At 47.5% G+C, this 19,632-nt stretch overlaps 2 protein-coding genes across 8 annotated transcripts in view; both read right to left on the minus strand.

Moving 5' to 3' along the window:
* The window catches only part of NCAPH (non-SMC condensin I complex subunit H), a 38,745-nt gene extending 29,091 nt beyond the window's left edge, over positions 1-9,654 (minus strand). Inside the window, exons 1-3 of one of the 2 annotated variants that reach the window (XM_057558160.1) lie at positions 9,562-9,654; positions 514-757; positions 259-349 (exon numbers count right to left, since the gene is read on the minus strand). In XM_057558160.1, coding sequence (XP_057414143.1) covers positions 259-349; positions 514-757; positions 9,562-9,580 — 354 coding nt within the window. In that variant the 5' untranslated portion in view covers positions 9,581-9,654. The remainder of the gene's footprint in view (positions 1-258; positions 350-513; positions 758-9,561) is intronic. The other variant, XM_057558161.1, reaches the window with a different exon arrangement.
* A 5,699-nt stretch (positions 9,655-15,353) lies between these two features.
* Positions 15,354-18,425, minus strand: ITPRIPL1 (ITPRIP like 1). 6 transcript variants are annotated; one of them, XM_007197345.2, is made up of 3 exons: positions 18,179-18,425; positions 17,902-18,004; positions 15,354-17,049 (listed from the first exon to the last, which is right to left on the minus strand). In XM_007197345.2, the coding sequence occupies exon 3, from the start codon at positions 17,033-17,035 to the stop codon at positions 15,392-15,394; it is 1,644 nt and encodes a 547-aa protein (XP_007197407.1). In that variant the 5' UTR covers positions 17,036-17,049; positions 17,902-18,004; positions 18,179-18,425; the 3' UTR covers positions 15,354-15,391. The 6 variants fall into 6 exon arrangements, with proteins under 6 accessions (XP_007197407.1, XP_057414145.1, XP_007197405.1 ...); XM_057558162.1 differs by having other exon boundaries at positions 17,902-17,993; positions 18,085-18,425; XM_007197343.2 differs by having other exon boundaries at positions 18,085-18,425.
* Between the last annotated feature and the right edge of the window lie 1,207 nt (positions 18,426-19,632).

Below are 19,632 nucleotides of genomic sequence, written 5' to 3' on the forward strand. Positions count from 1 at the left end.
TCTAGCTCCAGAACTACACCATTAACCCCTAGTGTGCTGCCTCGTGACACACCGCAGGGGGCAGGCAACTTGTCAGAGGGGCACCAAAGGTCTATAAGAAACAGTAAAACCACACTGAAAACACCAGCACTGAGAAGAGTCGCTAGAGAATAAAAGTGCACAATCACTGATCATGCATTCTCTACAGAATCAAGAAGCCTAGATTTCCTCTCTGATCAAGCTGCAAAATCTTCACTGATTAAACCGGCAGATACTCACATTTTCAGCAGACAGTTTGATACAGGTGGAGTAATGCTCAGTAATCTGTGTGTTTGTAAACTTAGGAATCGTAGCTGAAACATCAACATTCCTAAAGGAAAGGAAAAACAAAAAACAAACAACTCTGGCAAGGATCAACGACACTGGATCTTTTCAAAATCCAGACCCAGAATCCACAAGGTATTGTGGTGATGCAAACCCACGTAACCCACGTCAAGGTGGCCACCACAACAAGGCAGCCCAGCGCCCACTCACCTACTGGAGGGGGAGGCCAGCAAATGAGGCGAGTCTGTGCTGAACTGCAGGTCAAAGACCCTGGAGCGCCTCCGCTGCAGCCGCTCCTTCTCGTCGTCATTCTGAGGAAAGTCTTCAAGGACTGGGGTGCCAGGAGTACTGAGAGGGGCCTTCCTGGGCAGGGCCATGGAGAACACCTGCTCTGAAGGTGAGGAGGTACTGTGGTGGCATCCACGGGTCCCTGAAGGAGAGTTCTTCGTTGTGGCTGACAGCAGTGGAACAAAACACTTGCTCAGGAAACCTTCAGCAGGACATTTTCTACGTCTAAACAGGGGCTGGGACCTGTCCCAGGGTGGAAGTTCACAGCACATTTCCCACCAAGATCTTTTCCAACTCTAATATTCTATGGCTAGAACCTCTGTAGTTCGGGTTTCTTGTGGGGTGATGGGTTTCTGATGCTTCCTGCCAATCTGGACAAATATCCACTATGCAGCTACTGTAAACCTAAAGCACTATATGGGATATAACACTGGTAAGAAAAAGTCGCTGCCTCTGATAAGCTCACAAACCAGCAGAACAACAGATATATATAACCATGATGCCAGGCAAGAGAGAAAAGATAAGATGCTGACATAAGGATGAGGGATGGGCTATCATGTCAGACAGACTAGGTTCTAATACCAGCAGGGAGACAGAATAAGCAACACAAATATGTAAACTAAATAGAATATTCCAAAGAACTGCCCACAGATTACTTGCTAACTGCAAAGGGAAAAATGTCTTTTGCAATGAAAGACCTAGCAGTCACCACGTTAACCGAACAATCAGATGTAGCCTCTCTAAAAATGAGACAACTTGAAACTTACTCATCTCCTTACGGGACAAAATATGAAATTCAGAGCATCATCCGTAAAAAACTTTTGCCAAATATGTTTAACCTAAATTTAACCAAGACTTTAAATCTAACTTCCAGTTTATAAGAAATATAAGGGCTAGAGGAACAAGTTAAATGATATCAGAAGAAAACATTTAGCCAAATCCAGAATATGGGACAGTTAGCTCTTAAAAAAGTCAATGTCAAAAAAAAAAAAAAAGAAAAGAAGAAAAGTAGGGGATTCTTCTTAAGCAAAAGAAACCAAAGAGTCATACAAACCAAAAACAATGTCTGAACTTTCAGCCAATCCTTGGTCAAACAAAAAAATTAACTATAAACAACATTTTGGGGATAAACAGCGAAATCTGGAATATAGTCTGGATATCAGGGAACATTAGGGAATTGATTTTTATTTTCTTAGGTGTGATAATGATATAATGGTATGTAGAAGAATATCCTTACTTTTGGAAGATGCATAGGAAACAATTTAGGGGTGATATGACATGGTGTGTGCAACTTTCAAATGAATCAGTCAAAACTGTGTGTGTGTGTGTGTGTGCGTGTGTGTGTGTGATACAGAGGAAAAATATGGCAAAATGTTAACAACTGGGTTTAAGTTGTGAGTGTGAGGCTATTTACTGTCTAAGTCTTTCAATGTCCCTGTATGTTTGAACACTTTCATAATAAGAAGTTAGAAAATGGATGGCATGTTAGATGGAGATAAAAGCCATGGGTAAAAGTAAAGCATGGAAGGGGAATAAAGAAGACTGCGGAATGGAGGTGGGAGGTCATTTTTAATATAGTGGTCAAGGAAACGTTTCAGCAAGAAGGTAACATCAGAATCAAGACCGTGCAGATATTTGCAGGAAGCTACATGGAAGCAGGGGAAACAGCAAGTACAGAGGCAGGAACATGCCTGGCACGTCTGAGGGGCCAGTGTGGCGGAAGCAGTGAGAGGGAAGCACGGAAGTGAGAGAGGTCACAGGGTGTCAAGACTTGCAGGGCCTGGTAGGGCAGGAGCACCAATCAGTCAGAATAAGGGAGGGACAACCGTTAGGGGTGTATAAGCCTTACTTATGGGCCACTGTAAAGACTTGGGCTTTCATGAGCAGTGAGAAGGGAAATGATTGGAAGGTGGTAAGAAGAGGAATAAAGTGATCTAACTTATGCTTCACGAAGATCCCTATGGCTATTATGTTGAAAACTGAAAGGACAAGCAGGAAGACCAATTAGGAGGCAACTACCAACAACCAGGATAAGAGATGCTGGTGGCTCACACCAGAGAGGGGGCAGTGGAGGTGGCAGGCAGTGGTCAGACACCGGATATGGTCTCCAGGTACAGCCAACGTGATTTCCTGATGGATTAAACGTGGGGCATGAGAAAAAACAGAAGAATGAAGGATAACTACAACACTACCCTGAACAACTGATAAAATGGAGTTGCCAGGACCTGAGAGAGGAAGACTACAGGAGAAGCATATTTGTGGGGAAAGGAGGCAAGGTCAGGGCTCAGTTTGGGGCCTGCTGGATTTGAGAGACTTACTAGTCATCCAACTGGGGTAGAGAGCCAGATATTTAAGTCTAGAGTTTAGGGGTAAGTTCTGGGCTGGATATATAAACGTGGATGTCATAAGCATAGAGAGGGTATTCAAAGCCATAAGACTAGACGAGAAGACCAAAAAATGAGGATAGATAGAAAAAAGCAGAAGGCTGAGTCCTAGAATACTTCGAAAGTTTAAAGAGAAGGAAACGAGGAATCTGTGAAGAGATGGGGAATGTGTAACTAGTGAAAGAGAGTGTGGCATTCCACAAGTAGGTGAAGAAAATATTTCAGGGGAGGAAGGAGTAATGAACTATGTCAAATGCAGCTGACAGGTCAAATGCGATGAGGACGGAGAATTGATCATTAGATTTAGCAACCTAGAGGTTATTGACAAGAGCAGTTTTTCTTGAGTGCAGGGTGACAAAGAGAAAGTCAAACAGGCACAGATTCAAGAGAAGATAGGAGGGACAAAAAAAGAGAGAAGATGGGAGAAGAGAAATTGGAGAGAGAAAACGGAGACATGGTTTTCAAGGACTCATGCTGTAAAGGAAGAAGAGAAACGGGAGGAAGGCAGTTGAAAGGGAAGTGAGGTCAAGAAACTAATCTTAAAATGAAAAAAAAAAAAAACCCCAGCTTGGTAGAAAAAAATGAAGCAAACAGACTGTATTAGTCTCCTACTGCTGCTATAACAAATTACCACAAACTTAATGGTACATAGAACATAAATGTATTCTCTTGCAGTTCATGAGTCAGAAGTCTAAAATCAAGGTATCAGCAGGACTGCATTCTCTCTAGAGGCTTTACGGAAGCCTTTTCTTTGCCTTCTTCAGGTTCTAGAGGCCACCTACAATCCTTGGCTTATGGTCCCTTCCTTCCATCACTCCAACCTCTTGCTTCTGTCATCACCTCTCCTTCTCTGACTTTGGCCCTCCTGCATCCCTCTTATAAGGACCATTGTGATTACATTGGGCCCATCCAGATAATCCAGGATAATCTCCCCATCTCAAGATCCTTTACTTAATCAAATCCACAACTGAAATCATACCAAGCATCTTTTCCGACCACAACGCTATGAGATTAGAAATCAATTACAGGGAAAAAACTGTAAAAAACACAAACACATGGAGACTAAACAATATGTTACTAAACAAACCTTCAAGTTGCAAACTTTTGAAGATGGAAACATGCATCTGGTTCCAGCAAGGAACAAGAACCTGCGCCATCCATGTCAGGCATGAGTGAAATTGCAGCTTGCCCTCCGTCTCCTATTGCTGATGATCCTGCAGCTCTACCATCTCCCACCTCCTCTCCCTCCTTCAGTCAGTAACGCTTCTTTCCTGTTCACTCAATGCCAGCCCCTGGATGCCAGCTGTTGTACTGTACTACTGTACTTTTCAAGTAAGAAAAGACTAAAAATGTTTTATTTTTTGTTTTCTTTATGTATTATTTGTGTGAAAAGTATTAGAAACCTATTACAATACAGTACTATATAGCCGATTATGTTAGTTGGGTACCTAGGCTAACTTTGTTGGACTTACGAACAAACTGGACTTACGAACGTGCTCTCAGAACGGAACTCGTTCATATGTAGGGGACTTACTGTAGTTTCCTTTTGCTGCTGGGACAAATTACCACAAATTTAGTGGTTTAAAACAACATGAATATATTCTCTTATGGTTCTGGATTTTAGAGTCTGAAATGTGTAACCCAATGTTTCTGGGATATTGTCAAGGTATTCATAGGGCTGGTTCCTTCCTGAGGCTCTGAGGGCAGAACGCCTTTTCTGGCTTCTGGGGGTGCGTTTCTTACATTTCTTATCTTGTAAGAAATAGGCCCCTTCCTTCATCTTCCCAGCCAACAGCTTAGTGTCTTCAAATCTCTGTTTCTGTCTTCACACTGCCTTCTCCCTCTCTGAATGTTGTAGCAGTGTTATTGGTAATAGTCAAATAGTGGAAACAATCCAAATACCCATCAACCGGTGAATGGACAGACAAAATGTGGTTTATCCGTAAGACTGAATACTATTCAGCAATAAAAATAAATGAGTTATTAAAAAAAAATGGATCACTGAGGAAATCAAAAAATACCTAGAGACAAATGACAATGAAAACATGACAATCCAAAACCTATGGGATGCAGCAAAAGCAGTTCTAAGAGGGAAGTTTGTAGCAATACAATCTTACCTCAGGAAACAAGAAAAATCTCAAATAAACAACCTAACCTTACACCTAAAGCAACTAGAAAAAGAAGAACAAACAAAACTTAAAGTTAGTAGAAGGAAAGAGATCATAAAGATCAGAGCAGAAATAAATGAAATAGAGTCAAAGAAAACAATAGCAAAGATCAATAAAACTAAAAGCTGGTTCTTTGAGAAGATAAACAAAACTGATAAACCTTTAGCCAGACTCATCAAGAAAAAAAGGGAGAGGACTCAAATCAATAAAATTAGAAGCGAGAAAGGAGACGTTACAATGGACACCACAGAAATACAAAGGATCATAAGAGACTACTACAAGCAATTATACGCCAATAAAATGGACAACCTAGAAGAAACGGACAAATGCTTAGAAAGGTACAACCTTCCAAGACTGAACCAGGAAGAAATAGAAAATATGAACAGACCAATCACAAGTAATGAAATTGAAACTGTGATTTAAAAACTTCCAACAAAAGTCCAGGACTAGATGGCTTCACAGGTGAATTCTATGAAACATTTAGAGAAGAGTTAACACCTATCCTTCTCAAACTCTTCCAAAAAACTGCAGAGGAAGGAACACTCCCAAGCTCATTCTGAGAGGCCACCATCACCCTGATACCAAACCAGAACTCAGCCATAAAAAAGAATGAAATAATGGCATTTGCAGTGACATGGATGGACCTAGAGATTGTCATACTGAGTGAAGTAAGTCATACAGAGAAAGACAAATATCTTATGATATCACTTATATGTGGAATCTAAAAATATGGTACAAATGAACCTACTTACAGAACAGAAATAGTCACAGATGTACAAAACAAATTTATGGTTACCAAGGGGGAAATGTGGGGGGGGGGAGGGATAAACTGGGAGATTGGGAATGACATATACACACTACTATATATAAAATAGATAACTAATAAGAACCTACTGTATAGCACAGGGAACTCTACTCAACACTCCGTAATGACCTATATAGGAACAGAATCTAAAAAAGAGTGGATATATGTATATGTATAACTGATTCACTTTGCTGTACAGCAGAAACTAACACAACATTGTAAATCAACTATACTACCATAAAATTTAATTTAAAAAATGTTAAAAAATCATATCCACAAAGTCCCTTTTACCATGTAAAACAACATACAGGTTCCAGATATCTTTGAGAGGGCCGTTATTCACAGAGATCATGCAGAAGAAAGGGTAAAAGTTGCTGAACAATGTACTCAAGCAGGTAAAGGGGCTGCCTTGCTGAGCGCATAGAGTCCATCCACAGCAAAAGGAAGACTGAGGACACAGGCAAAAATGCAGGTAGGGGAGAAGGTGCACTGGTGGACTTGCGGATATCTTTTGATTGCTTTTATTTTCTTAGTAAAATAGGAAGCCGCTAGGGACTTCCCTGGTGGTCCAGTGGGTAAGACTCCACGCTCCCAATGCAGGGGGCCGGAGTTTGATACCTGGACAGGGAACTAGATCTCTCATGCATGCCGCGACTAAGAAGTCCACATGCCGCAACTAAGACCCGGAGCAGCCAAAATAAATAAATAAATAAATAAATATTTTTTAAAAAATGAAAGAAAGGACGCAGCTAAAAACCAAAAACTCAGCAGGTAAGGGTGAGGGCTGGGGAGGAGGTACTGGAGATTTCAGGAGAGAAAGGAAGATACGAAATGATCATCTAGAAGGAGAGTGGATGAACCGGGGAATACAGTGTGAATGCTGGGCAGCTTTAGGGTCCCCTTGAGACCACTGGGTGCGAGCAGAGTAGGCAGAGTTGGGATTAACCAGAGTTGTGATTTTGTCAAGCAAGTGTAAGGAGGCAAGAAGAGGGCAAAGGGTTTTGGGCATATGAAAGGGAGGGATTACACCAAATGACCATTGAATGTAAGCTAAGTAAGGAGGGGAACAAGGGCAGAGAGATGAGAGACAGTGAAAAGTAGAAGAATACAGGTCTGCTGGGTCAAAGGATTGTTGAAGTCGGGGAACAAGAGGGAGTAAACTGGAAAGACAGGAGTGACTGAGAGGCAGGGTGCACTGAGATGACACAGTGGCGCAGCTGTTGATAACGACAAGGTCTAGGGTGTGACCACGGTGGTGAGTGGCTATGGCCTATGAGAGTAGGCCAAGAAACAAGATCCTTGGAAGGGAGAGATGAAGGAACTGAGAGACCTGGGGGGGAGAGTTTCCAGATTTAAGAATCAGAAGGCTTGGCTTCAAACTCCAGCTCCTTCACTTACTAACTGGAGAAATTTTAAGTGAATGCTCTAAGGGTTTGCTTCTTCATCCTCCAAAGGAGAATAAGAATGTATATCTCAGCTGGTTCAGAATTGGTGATATGAAAAAAATATGCATAATGTAACGCACATTTTATAGGAACACATTAAAAATAGTGACACAACAAACACTAAAAGGTTGCCCATGTAAGGGGAAGGGAAAGAATGAAGAGTGGGGATAAAAGAGAATTAAAAATACAAGAACAGGGGCTTCCCTGGTGGCGCAGTGGTTGAGAATCTGCCTGCCAATGCAGGGGACACGGGTTCGAGCCCTGGTCTGGGAAGATCCCACATGCCGCGGAGCAACTAAGCCCGTGCGCCACAACTCCTGAGCCTGCACGTCTGGAGCCTGTGCTCCGCAACAAGAGAGGCCGCGATAGTGAGAGGCCCGCGCACCGCGATGAAGAGTGGCCCCCACTTGCCACAACTAGAGAAAGCCCTCGCACAGAAACGAAGACCCAACACAGCCATAAATAAATAAATTAATTAAAAAAAAAAGTAAGATTACGCTAGGCAGATAACTTCAAAAAAAAAAATACAAGAATAACTTCACATGTTTCCCTGATAGCTTCCCACAAGCTAAAGAGTATGATTAACATGACTCTCAGCTGAGGTCAAAACAAACAAAAAAGAAGAAAGTAAAAATAGGAAGGAGGCAAGAGACATTTTTAGAGACTGAATCAAGAGGACTTGTGACTAATTGAATGTGGGCACCGCAACCAATGTAAGTAAGGGAGTTGGACCTTGGGATAAGAGAAAAAGAGAAATAGAAAGCACTAAAGGAGGAATGTGTCCAAGAGGGGAACTCAAAATGGGAATTAGAGGCATGCCTTATTTCTCAGAATTGTCTTTCCCTGATTTCTCTCCTTCCCTTTATCATTATACATTCATTCATTCAGCAGATGGTTACTGAACTCAAAAACACTTTCGGTATCCACTTCCTCAACTCCTACTCATTTTTCAACCCCTCTGTTCTGGCTCCCACGCCCACCACCACAACTTCATGTTGCCAAACCCAATTGTCACTTTTCGGGATTCATCCCTCTTGAGAGTCAACAGCACTTGAAACAGTTGACAACACTCTGCTTCTTGAAACACTCTTGGCTTCTACAACACCACTCTTTTCTGAATTTTTCTAGCTCTTCCTTCTCTAACCAGCTTCTAAATGTTGGTCCCAAGTATTTTCTCTGCAGGGTCTTCCTAGTGTTCTCACCTGTTCCCATGGTTTTGCCATCTATATGATGATGATGACCAAATTTACTTCTCAGTCCACAGGCCACTTCCCTGAGCAGCCCAAATCACTGCCCTGAGTGTCCAGCTCTTATCCACGTGATTATTGACCCTTTCACCTGACTCAGGTAAGTCACTTACCACGTCCAAAATGTAACTAAATTTCCAAACCTCTTACCAAGACCTACAAAGGCCCTGACTACCTGCCCGACCTCACTCACTGTTCAGTTACAAAATCCTGGTCCTCGCCCATGTCAGCCTCTTTCTCTTTTGCCCGTTTTTTGTACTTGCTCCTGCCTGAACACGTTCCCCAGAATCTGCTTAAAGATCTTCCCTGACTCCCTAATCTAAAGTGACCCTCCCCCGACTCTGCTTTTCTCAATCTGAGTACTCAGCCTCATGTGTAATTATTTCGTTTCCTGTCTGTCTCCCGAACTAAAACACATGCTCTAAGAGGGTGGGATCTTATCTGTTTTGTTCTTTGCTATATCTATGCATCTGACAATGGTTCTGGCCCGAAGGGGGCACTCAATACTAGTTGAATGAATGTAAAAATAAATGCATACGTGTTAAACATACAGCAGTAACCACAATACTTCCATGGCCCTGAACTAACGTGCATTCCAAGAAAACCTCCTTTTAAAGGAAGAAACACCGCGCAAAGTGTAGGAGCCCGGGGGTAAGGTGTCCCACATCCGGCTCACAGTGGGAAGAGCGGCGCGGGCCGAAGCCGCGTCCTGATTGGCCGAACGCACCCGTCCGCCCACCCTGCGCCGGCCCTCCTCTCCCCCAGCCCGCCTGCCTCTACTTCAGCCGACGGAGAACAAGGCCAACGACGAGGCCGAGAATACCCGCTCTCCCAGCTCAGGCCAGCCCGCCAGCCCCGCCGCCCGGAGCACCTCTTCGCACCGGGCCCTTCCCGCCACGCCTCCCACCCACTCAGCCTCACCGGGGCAGGGAGGTCCCATCTTCTCCTCCGCGTCTCCAGAGTTGGTTTTAAATCGCGCGCCGAGACGCCTGAGCGCAATAACGGCCGTGATGACGCCACTGTGGGCGGAGCCAGAGGCGCGCCTGCGCAGACTGCCTTGGTCCTCCGCGCGGAAAAGGTAGTGCGGCGCCGCGTGGAAGTGAGACGTCAGGTATTGAGCGCTCCGAGCTCGGGTCCTGTGGGTGGACTGTAATGGATCCATGGACCACCCCCCACCCAACCTCCCCGGAAACAGTATGAAAACTCCCTCCTTTGGAGCGCTAGACGCGGAACTGGGCGCTAGGGACTCACCCAGCGTGGAGCAGAGCGGGCGAGGGCTTTACTTTCACGGAATTTACATACTAATGGGGGAGGCAGGTGACCGAGGAAACAAAGGTTGATTTTCCCATCGCGACCTGTGCTATAAGGGCAGCAAAACACTAGGAGGTAGAAAGTGATGATGGGGTGTGGGACGGAGGTGAGAGGTAGCCGACACCCGAATGAGGAGTGTTCCAGGCAGGGGAAGAACAGATGCGAAGTTGTGTGTACATTTTTTTTTAAATGAAGACCATCGTTTTTATTGATTCTTGCGAAAAGATTCCTGGATATCTTCCTCCCTTTCAAAAAACATAAGGTTAAGGTCGGAAGTGAGACGAGTGTAATGTGCTACCCATCCGTTCATTCTGCTTCATCTCATCCCAAGAACTGTATTACAGGAGAAAAGGCCAGGCCTGTTCCCCCAAATATCCCTTTAACATCCTATAATGTCTTAACACACGTATGGCATTTTATACAGTGCTTCTTCTCAAGGGTGCTATTGGCATTCAGGGTGAAACAACGCTTGGCCTGTGGGACTCCTGTCCTCTTTGTAGGACTGCTCAGCGTCCCTGACACGATTTTCTCGCTAAATGCCAACGGTGCCCCTCAGTCGTTTTGGCAACCAAATAAGTACTACCTTGTTGAAAACGACTTTTTAAGCCTATTTATTTTTTGCACGAAGTTGTTCTCCCAGTGACCACCTTCAAATCTTTAGTGTAAGGCAGTGTGGGATAGAAGAAAGAAAACAAGTTTACCCAGGGACCCAAATCAGCACCCAGGGGTCATCCTGGACGCCTCCCTCTCCCTCACCTTCACACACAATCCATTGCTGGGCTCTTTTTACTTCCTAAAAATCTCTTCTATTCCGCATCTCTTTTCATCCATATTTTCTTCTTGCTGGTCTGCAGCAGCCCCAAACCTGCTCTGACCCGCTTCTCCTTGGGCCCAGGGTGGTGGTTGCTAAGTACAAAACCGACCTGTCGCTTCCTCCCAAAGTCTAAAACGCTTCAAAGGTGCCATTGCTCAGGGAGCTTATAAAATGATCTACAAGGCCCTCCTGGGCCTGGTCCCCACAGCCTTTCCAGCCTCACTTTGCACCTTGCCTCCATTTTCTCCTTGCCCTCCAGTCACTGGGCCTCCTTTCAGGCTAGCCCTTACGGTGCCAGCTCCCACCACGGGGCCTCTACATGTGCCACGTCCTCTACGTAGGATCGTCTTCATCCATCTTCACCCTCTTCATCCTCATCTTCACCCAGTTAACTCCTGTCAGGTTTCAGCTCATATCACTTCCTCAGGGAGGCCTTCCCTGATAGGCTCAAGTGTCCTTACTGGAGGCTTTAGTGGAACTTGTCACCCTTGTTTTTTTTGTTAATTTTCACTGGAGTATAGTTGATTTACAATGTTGTGTGAGTTTCAGGTGTGCAGCAAAGTGAATCAGTTATACGTATATCCACTCTTTTTTTAGATTCTTTTCCCATATAGGTCACCTTTTACGTCTGCTGGGGTGACTATTTCATATCTGTCTCCTCCATAGACTGTCAGCCCCATGAGGATAAAGCGTGTCTTTGCTCACCATTGTTTTCCCAGGGCCTGATGCTAGCCCCGGATACAGCAAGTGCTTAAATATGTATTGAATGAGCAAAGTTGGAAGACAAGCTTAATCCTGGATTGGGCGTCTTAACCTCTCTGGGCCCCATTTTCTTCCCTATTTATAAAACAGTGATGATAATACCACCCCCCCCCCTTCCACTGGGCTTTATGAGGAGTTAGGTAATAGATCCTGTGAGCACACGGACTCCGTGTATGCTAGGGTGCCAGTCATTGTTCTCTAAGTGCATTTGAGAGTGGGAACGGGTTGTGATCCTCTGGGTTCCGTGTATGCACCATCTAAGAGAAGTGGGGGCTGGGAGGGTAGCAGGTAGCACTGAACCTAGAGCCTCTGAAGAACTGGCTTGGAACTCTTAGCAGAGGAAGGCTCCTAGGAGACCCATCAGCCATTGGCTGAGGTGTGAAGCTGTCCGGTGGTTGTAGTGGAGCCTCCTGAGCTGAGTGCCTGGGGCTCCGTGTGCAGTGCCAACTGCACCCCCTGCATTTCTGTAGGCCAGGCCCGCCTGGTGCAGGCAGGTCTTTTCACCTCCCGTTCTGAATGCCTTCTTTGTCTGGGGGGATTAGGACTACAGCGGGTGCCAAGAGATCCGTTCAACACTGGTATCAGTGGCGTGCAAAGCTCGACTCTTCTGTCTACAAAAGTAATGGGGCCCCTCCTCCACCCCTCATCTGCCAGAAAAGTGCTGGAGCCGTTCCCCTTCCCTAGTTTTCACTCCTCACCCAGATTCTAATTCCCCAAAATGGACGCCAAACAGCCTTAGTTTAGGTGAGGAATAATAGCGTTATCAGCTGGCTACCTGAACAAACAGTCTTTTGGCTGAAATTTGCCCCGACCTTCCAGCCTACAGCTGGCTTATATCAATGTAGTTCATGATATAAACCACCAAATCACTGGGGTTCAACAGGGCATGTAGTTGAAATGGCTTTGCATTTGTTTTGGCCTCTGAGCAAATGCCTTTAATTTTTGTATGTGATATAAAATTCCTGACCTCCTAAGGACTGGACTAAGAACCAACAATTTCTATCTTCCAGAATTCCCAAACAATAACATACCACCCTTTATCTTAAAATTAATATAGTTTATCTTAAAATTAATATAATGCTTTTTGCTTTTCAAAACACTGTAACCCCTACATCTTATTCCCAAGATCGTGCTGGAAGGTTGCTAGGACGGGTACTTTCTTCCAGGCTCTGCCACTTATGAGCTATGTATACTCCTTCTGAGCCTCAGTTTCCTGGTAGGCAAAATGGAGGGGTTAAAGCACCCACTTCGTGGGGTTATAGTGTGAAGATTAAATGAGTTACCAGATGTGCAGAACAGTGCCTGGACCATTGGCAATGCTCAGTGAATGCTAAGTATTCCCATTACTATAATCGCTGTTATATCCTGGGTGCCAGCCAGGTATTGTTCAGAATAAAATTGAGCTTCCTGAGTATCTGGAAGCTTCCCCTTTCATTATAAGAGTATTCCCAGAGCACAACAGCTCTGTTCTTCCCATTAATACTTGTTTTTTCTATACTCTTTCTTATACTCTCTGCCCCACCCAAGCTTTGCTGACTGTTCCCTTTGTATTCTTCCGCCCACTCATAACTTTACATTTTCTTCCTTGTCTTGTACTAGACTGGAAACCACCCAGTCCTAGATCATACCACCTTCTTTCTACCTGACAGGCCTATGCCTTCTGGAGTTTATATATGTTGTTTGTAGACATTAAGATCTTTTAATTTGGCTGATATTTTGGTTTGGACACCATGAAAATGAATAACTTGGGTGTTCTTTAAGATTCTGAATTACTGTTTCCTGGTTACCGGCCATGCCACTGGGAAACCACAGGGCAGACTGGTTCAAAGTACATTGAGAAACACCAGGATGTACTGGATGAAGCGATCAGGGTAACGTGAACTTCTTGGGAACAGGCATGTGAGAATGCTGATCTGCTGTTATTGCAGATTCCAACTGATACAGGAAATAATCTTCATTGATTTGGAAGTAAAACACCAGCAAATTATTTTCTAAACAAAAAGCATATGTATTTTTTTAAATTAATTAATTTATTTATTTTTGGCTGCGTTGGGTCTTTGTTGCTGCACGTGGGTTTTCTCTAGTTGCGGTGAGGGGGGGGGGCTACTCTTTGTTGCGGTGCACGGGCTTCTCACTGCGGTGGCTTCTCTTGTTGCGGAGCATGGGCTCTAGGCGCACGGGCTTCAGTAGTTGTGGCACGCGGGCTCAGTAGTTGTGGCTCACGGGCTCTAGAGTACAGGCTCAGTAGTTGTGGCACACGGGCTTAGTTGCTCCGCGGCATGTGGGATCTTCCCGGACCAGGGCTCGAACCCGTGTCCCCTGCATTGGCAGACGGATTCTCAACCACTGCGCCACCAGGGAAATCCCAAAAAACATGTGGATGTTTTAAAAACACCAAAATCCCACCAGCATAGAACCAACCATCATTGCATCTGCACTTGAAAGCTGTACCTGGCAGATATCAGCAGACAACGCGAGAACACAGCAGCTCTTGTGCAGCAGTGGGAGCCCCAAATATTGGCTGGCATCAGCTTCTGGGACACCTGTAATTTATTTTTGCTGGGGGGAGGGTGTGGATTCTATAACCAAAGGCTACGAGGCCAGCACCTAAACCCCCAAGGAGGTCACATTAAATGTGGGCCAAGGTTCTCCTCCCCCGAAGATCTTCCTGGCAGTGCTGGGTAGGAACAGCACTGGTATTTCCAAAACAACCACACCCACGACTAGAGTCACATTTCTTAACACTCCTCCCCAAGATGCCCAGGGTTTTGAAAGAGGGGGAAATATACCAATCATATCTCCAGAATTATGACTTTGTTAGAGCTGAACTGCTTCACAGTCCCTTCCTGTCCAGCCCTGGCAGTGGGCCTGGATTGTGATGACCCCGCTTTGCAAACCCACAAATGTAGTTCAAATAATCCCTTTGTCTTCTTTGAAAAGAGAATACAAAGGCATTACCAGACTGAGAAAAAGCACAGCTACACGTGGTAGCTAAACCTCCTTTCCATTTAACAAATAAGTGGCTCCCCTCAGAAACCGTAATTGTTCATCTCAGAGCCCCCCAAAAGACTGTCCTCCTTAAGGGTTTTATAATGTTTCCAGGCACTGAGGAGGTCATCAGATGTTGACGATGTAATTAATTTTAGTAAATACATTATTTCAACTATGGGACAGGCCACTGTTGACTTAATATTTGTCTGTGAGTCAAGTTATTTGGGTAGTATTGGAGTTCTTTTCAGATGCATAAAACAGCTATATTATATTGCACATATCATATGAAAATAGGGCTAAATTAAGAAAATGGCAAATAAACATCTTGGTTATATCTTCAAATAGTGGAGGTCTGAAAAATTCGATCCTAAAATACGAGAAGCTACCATCACAGTATTTGGGATAAAATGGAGTGCTATCAGCTTGGATATGAGTTGGGCTGAGTTCAATAAGGAAACCAGTTTACAAGGGATGTGCTCGGAGTCGTTCACAAAAGAAGGAATAAGCTGGAATGGAAGTGTTCTCTGGTTCTCTGACTTCCAGTGTTGCTACAGAACCCAACTTCACAGGCCTCTTCTGGATCTCAACTCTTTAGCAGCAAGATCCTCCCATAACATCTGTTACCCTGGGCCCTCTTTGGGTCATGATGAAAGTTAAGTCAGGAGAAGAAAACTTCAAAGACCCAGCCTTGATTAGGCCCTGCAGACTGGACCCCTCCTCATGACCACTTCACGTACTCCTAAGTGTCTTAATCTGTCATAGCCCCCACTGGCAAGGTGAAGATCACGTATACTGCTGATGTGTCTGAAAAATAAACTCTTTTGCAGCCTGAGAATCAGAAATACCTTCTCCCCCTTTTTAATGGCCTGTACATTAATGTGCCCCAGCCAGCGAGGCACAGGGCAGAGCTTTCACCTGGGTCAGAAGGTTGTGGAACTCTTCCACTGCCTGTGAATGTGCCATGGGGTTTAGCACCAGGTGTTGGAAGAGATTGACGGGCTCAGCATTACGAAATGTCTTAGGGATCGGGATGGTCAGGGGCAGGAAGGTGTTACCAATGAGGAAATGATGGAGAGACCTTCGCTGGAGGCCTCGGCCCAAGAACCAGAGGATGTCCTGGAGCCGCTGGGAGAGCATGCCATGCTGCCAGTCTGTTAGGGGCAGCTGCAGCAACAGGTGCATGAGGGCTGTTTTGAAGTGGTAAGAGGTGAGGATGGGGTGGGAAGCTCCCTGGGGTAAACTCTGAAGGTCCCGGAGACTCAAAATGATCTGGAGGCACTTGAGGTGACAGGTGTTCTCGGGAGCAAAACGCCCGACCAGCTTTAGGAACAAGTGCTCACAGGCTGCAAAGGACTCGGGCCAGTCCACGCTGGTGAACTGTTCCTGGTCAGGGGCCCGACTCACCAGGTAGACCAAGGTGTCTTCCCGTTGCACACCCAGGACCAGGCGGATTGAGAGGAAGCGGCCTGAGCGGTAGTCCAGCCTGAGCTTGCAGGAGGTGGTGGACGGCGGCAGGCTGAGCTTGAAGTCATACTTGTGGGCCACGAGGGCCCAGGCATTGCCCACCATGTTCCGGAACCACTGCACGGTCTTACACACATCCAGGTAGGAGCCGGTGCAGAGAGCCGCCTTGATGGAGCTGTTACACTCGCCCAGGAGGGCTGAGTGGTCCCTGTGGTGGTGCACCAGGCACAACACGTCCCCCAGAAGCTTCTCGCGCTTGCACACGCATTCCGACTCGACCAGCACGCAGCCACAGCGGCGGCCTAGGGCCAGATCCCTCATCTCCGGCACAAACATAGTGCCCTGGGGGGGAACGATGGGCACCAGGATGTCAAATTTCTGGGTCTCGTGGAGGGTTCCCCATTTCTCGAAGGCAGCCCCGATGCCCAGGCAGTCCTCCAACTGTGGGTGAGCCTCCCGGCGGCTGAGCACCCGACAGGCCTCGATGAGGTCGTCCACAAAGCTCTCCACGAACTCGCAGGTGCAGGGCAGGTCCCGGGTGACGTTCTGGATGTGGTGTTTGTGAAAGGATTCCAGGACCTCCCTCGGGGGGAAGTCGGTAAGCCAGTTGTAGGAGGTGACAGGCACGCCACGGACCTCCTCCTCCTCCTCATCGCTGCTGGAATCAAAGGCCGGCTCGTGCTGCATGTTCTGTCGCAGGAGCTCAAAGATGAGAAAAAAGCAAAAGAGGCCAGCGTTCCACAGGTTTCCCAGCATCCAGCCCAGCGGCCCCTCCTGGCCATCCGCCTGGAACGGCCACCCCCTGTCTTTCTTCCCCAGCGCTAACTGGTCACTGGATGTGTCTCCCCTCCAGAAGGTCTCTGCCTTCTGCTTCTCCTCGGCTGCTCGCTTCCTCTGTTCAAACTCTAGCTCTAACTGGCGCATCTCCTCGCTCATCCGCTTCTCCAGCTGCCGACTTCTGGCTAGTGTGTCCAGGTCCATCCGGTCACTGACCATCAAGGGGTGGTGCACAACATACATCACTGCCAAGAACAGAAGGCTTATCACAGCCATGGAGGCCTCTGCATCTAGAGAAGTAGGAGGGTGCGAGTCAGTGGTGATCTTCGGGACTCATCTGCTCTCCAGCGTGTATTCCCCATAGCCCTGGAACCCCAAATCCTGGAAGTCAGCTACTCAGGAGGAACAGAAAGCTCACAGAGCTGGGGTTGGACAGAGCAAGGGTGGCCTGCCTGGGAGGATTTGGGGAAAAGGGGGGCAGCAGGATGTGCCACCCAGCCTCTCTACTGCTTTCCTTCCACGTGCTGTGGGTGGTATTTAGGCCTCCAGAATGTGGACATGGGACTCTCTTCATTCCTAGGATGGGGAGGGGGACCCTGTTCTAGGGTGGCCTCACCCAACTCATCAGTCCACCATGGGCACCAGGTGTGCCCTGCTGATCCCAGAGGCTCCCTTCCATGGGCAGAAGGCACTGGTCTGCCTGGGCAACACCTTTCTTCTCGCCAGGCCGTCAGCCCCAGGCCAGGTGGGATGCTGTAGCATCCCACTTCCTCTGTCACTTCACAGTCCTCATTCTGCTCAGCCTGTGTCATCGGACCACTCAGCAGCTCCTCCTCCCCCGTGCCCAGTGGGCCAACCCCCCGGGGGGGAGGCGGCCAAGGAGGCACAGTGCCACCAGCCACTTCTCCACTGCTGCTGCTGTGCTCTCTGAGGTCCTACCGGGGCTGCCGGATACCCCATTGGTGGGCCAGGCCCAAAGGCAGGCACAGCTCCACCTCTTGGCCCAGGAAGCTTCGTGAAGAACCGGATGCCCAAGGACTCCTGAGAGCCCGCAGTAGTGGGTTCCTCTGCCTACCCATCCACCACAAAGGCCTGAAGCTTCCTGCACTCACCCCAACCTGTTCACAAGCTACTGGGCTTACCGAGATCATGAAGGACCAGCCGCGTGGGCGCTGAAGCCAGGTGGGGGACTCTCCTCCCTTTGGAACTCGTCCTTGCTTAGTCTCACCGCCCTCTCCAGGAGCCCTGTTAAAATTTACAACGTACCTGGGGGCTTTGGCTCAAAGCCACGTGCCGCCCCACCCCACCCCCCATTCATAACTTACCCAAATTCCACGCCTAGAGATCTGAACTCTCATCCTCCTATTTAGACCAAGCCAACTCAAGGTTTCTCCCGGGACCTGGGACCAGGTTACTCACGGTCGGCGTTAGCACGAACACGGTCTTAAAGAGCCCGCGCGGCCTGACTGTCCCCGCCTTCTCCCACGCACGGTGGGGGCTCCGGGTTCCTCGCCGGGTCCGCCCGCGGACATGGCCCCGCTCCCCTCTCCCGGGGAGCACACCATGTTTATCCAAGGGTCCGATTGTCTGTGAGCCGCGGGCCCCGAGACCCCACGGTGCCGCGCGCCGCTCCGAGGGCGCCAGCCGGACAACGCGCTCCCGCGGTCCAGGCTCCGCCCAGCCCCGCCCAGCCTCGCCCACCCAAATCCCCGCCGCGCAGCGAGCGCGCAGCAGGAGTCCAACCCTGGGGCCGGGTGACCCTCCTCGTCAGCGCGCGCCGTGTGTCCGCCGCCTCGCCTCCCGAGGCCCTGCGGAGGGGCTGTGGCCACAGACTCGCTGCTGAGGGGCGCTCACGCCGCAGCCGATCAGCCTCCCTAGAGTCGCGCAAGGGGGCACTGCAGGGCCGGCTGTCCGCTTCACTCAGCTGGGTTCAATGGAGAATACACTTAATGGGATTTTAGAATACACTTACAGTGAGGATGATGTTGGCATAACCAAGAAAGCACGGGGGGACCGTCATTCCCACTTCAGGCTGGCCCTGCGCAAAATGGTAGTTCCCAACCGGGGTCCTTGGACTCTTTAATCAATAGAAATTTGTAAAAGGCCAGATGAGAAATTCAGGCAAGGCTTTATTGGGACTCCTGCTGCAGCAGGAGAGAGAGAAAACAAGCAAGTTTCCCTTGCTCATTCCCTGAGCGGGTGGGGGGAGCTGGTTTTTTAAATGGGGTGAGGGTAGGGGCAGGTCCAGGGGTCTGGGGGGAGGGGTGGCTTGGGTGGTCTGACCACCCTCTTGGTGGTGCCCTTTGCAGGAATCTTGCCCAGGACCCTGCTTTTGCTGGGACACCTCAGAAGTGGCAGTTGGGTTTTTGGTCTTTTTGTATCTTGTTTATAATTTGCCTCAAGTGCCACATGCATGTAGTTATTTTTAGTCCCTTATAGTTTCTTTGTATTCTGTTGCGGAGGAAATGTTTGTCCAGGTGCAAGCACTGCAGCAAAGGATCCCAGGTCCCCTCTGTCTCAGTACAGCAGGTGAAGTGTGTGGTCAGCATCCTTAATGTGCCTCACCAGACTCAGGTGTCTTTCCCCAACCCCTTTCTCCTATCAAAGTGACTCTCATGAAAGGACCAGACAACACCCAAAGACCTGGCCTGAGGCCTTACTAGCCTCTTGGGAATAAGAATCCTAAATCTACAGGGTGACTCAGGTGATAAGATGGGTGTGTAAAAGAGAACTTTATAAAGTGTGGAGACCGGACGAGCTTATGATTCACTAAGTAATGCCAACGGAATGGGCTTTTTGAAAAGGATCTTTAGAGTCTCAGACAGAATCCCAGCCTTCCTTCCTGTCCTGTGTCAGCTATCCAAGGAGAAAAG

Source organism: Balaenoptera acutorostrata, chromosome 12 (assembly GCF_949987535.1).
Source record: "Balaenoptera acutorostrata chromosome 12, mBalAcu1.1, whole genome shotgun sequence".
Lineage (NCBI taxonomy): Eukaryota > Metazoa > Chordata > Mammalia > Artiodactyla > Balaenopteridae > Balaenoptera > Balaenoptera acutorostrata.

Coding starts and splice junctions, on each gene's coding strand:
- ITPRIPL1 (XM_007197346.2), bottom strand. CDS start 17,035: ATGGCTGTGATAAGCCTTCTGTTCTTGGCAGTGATGTATGTTGTGCAC.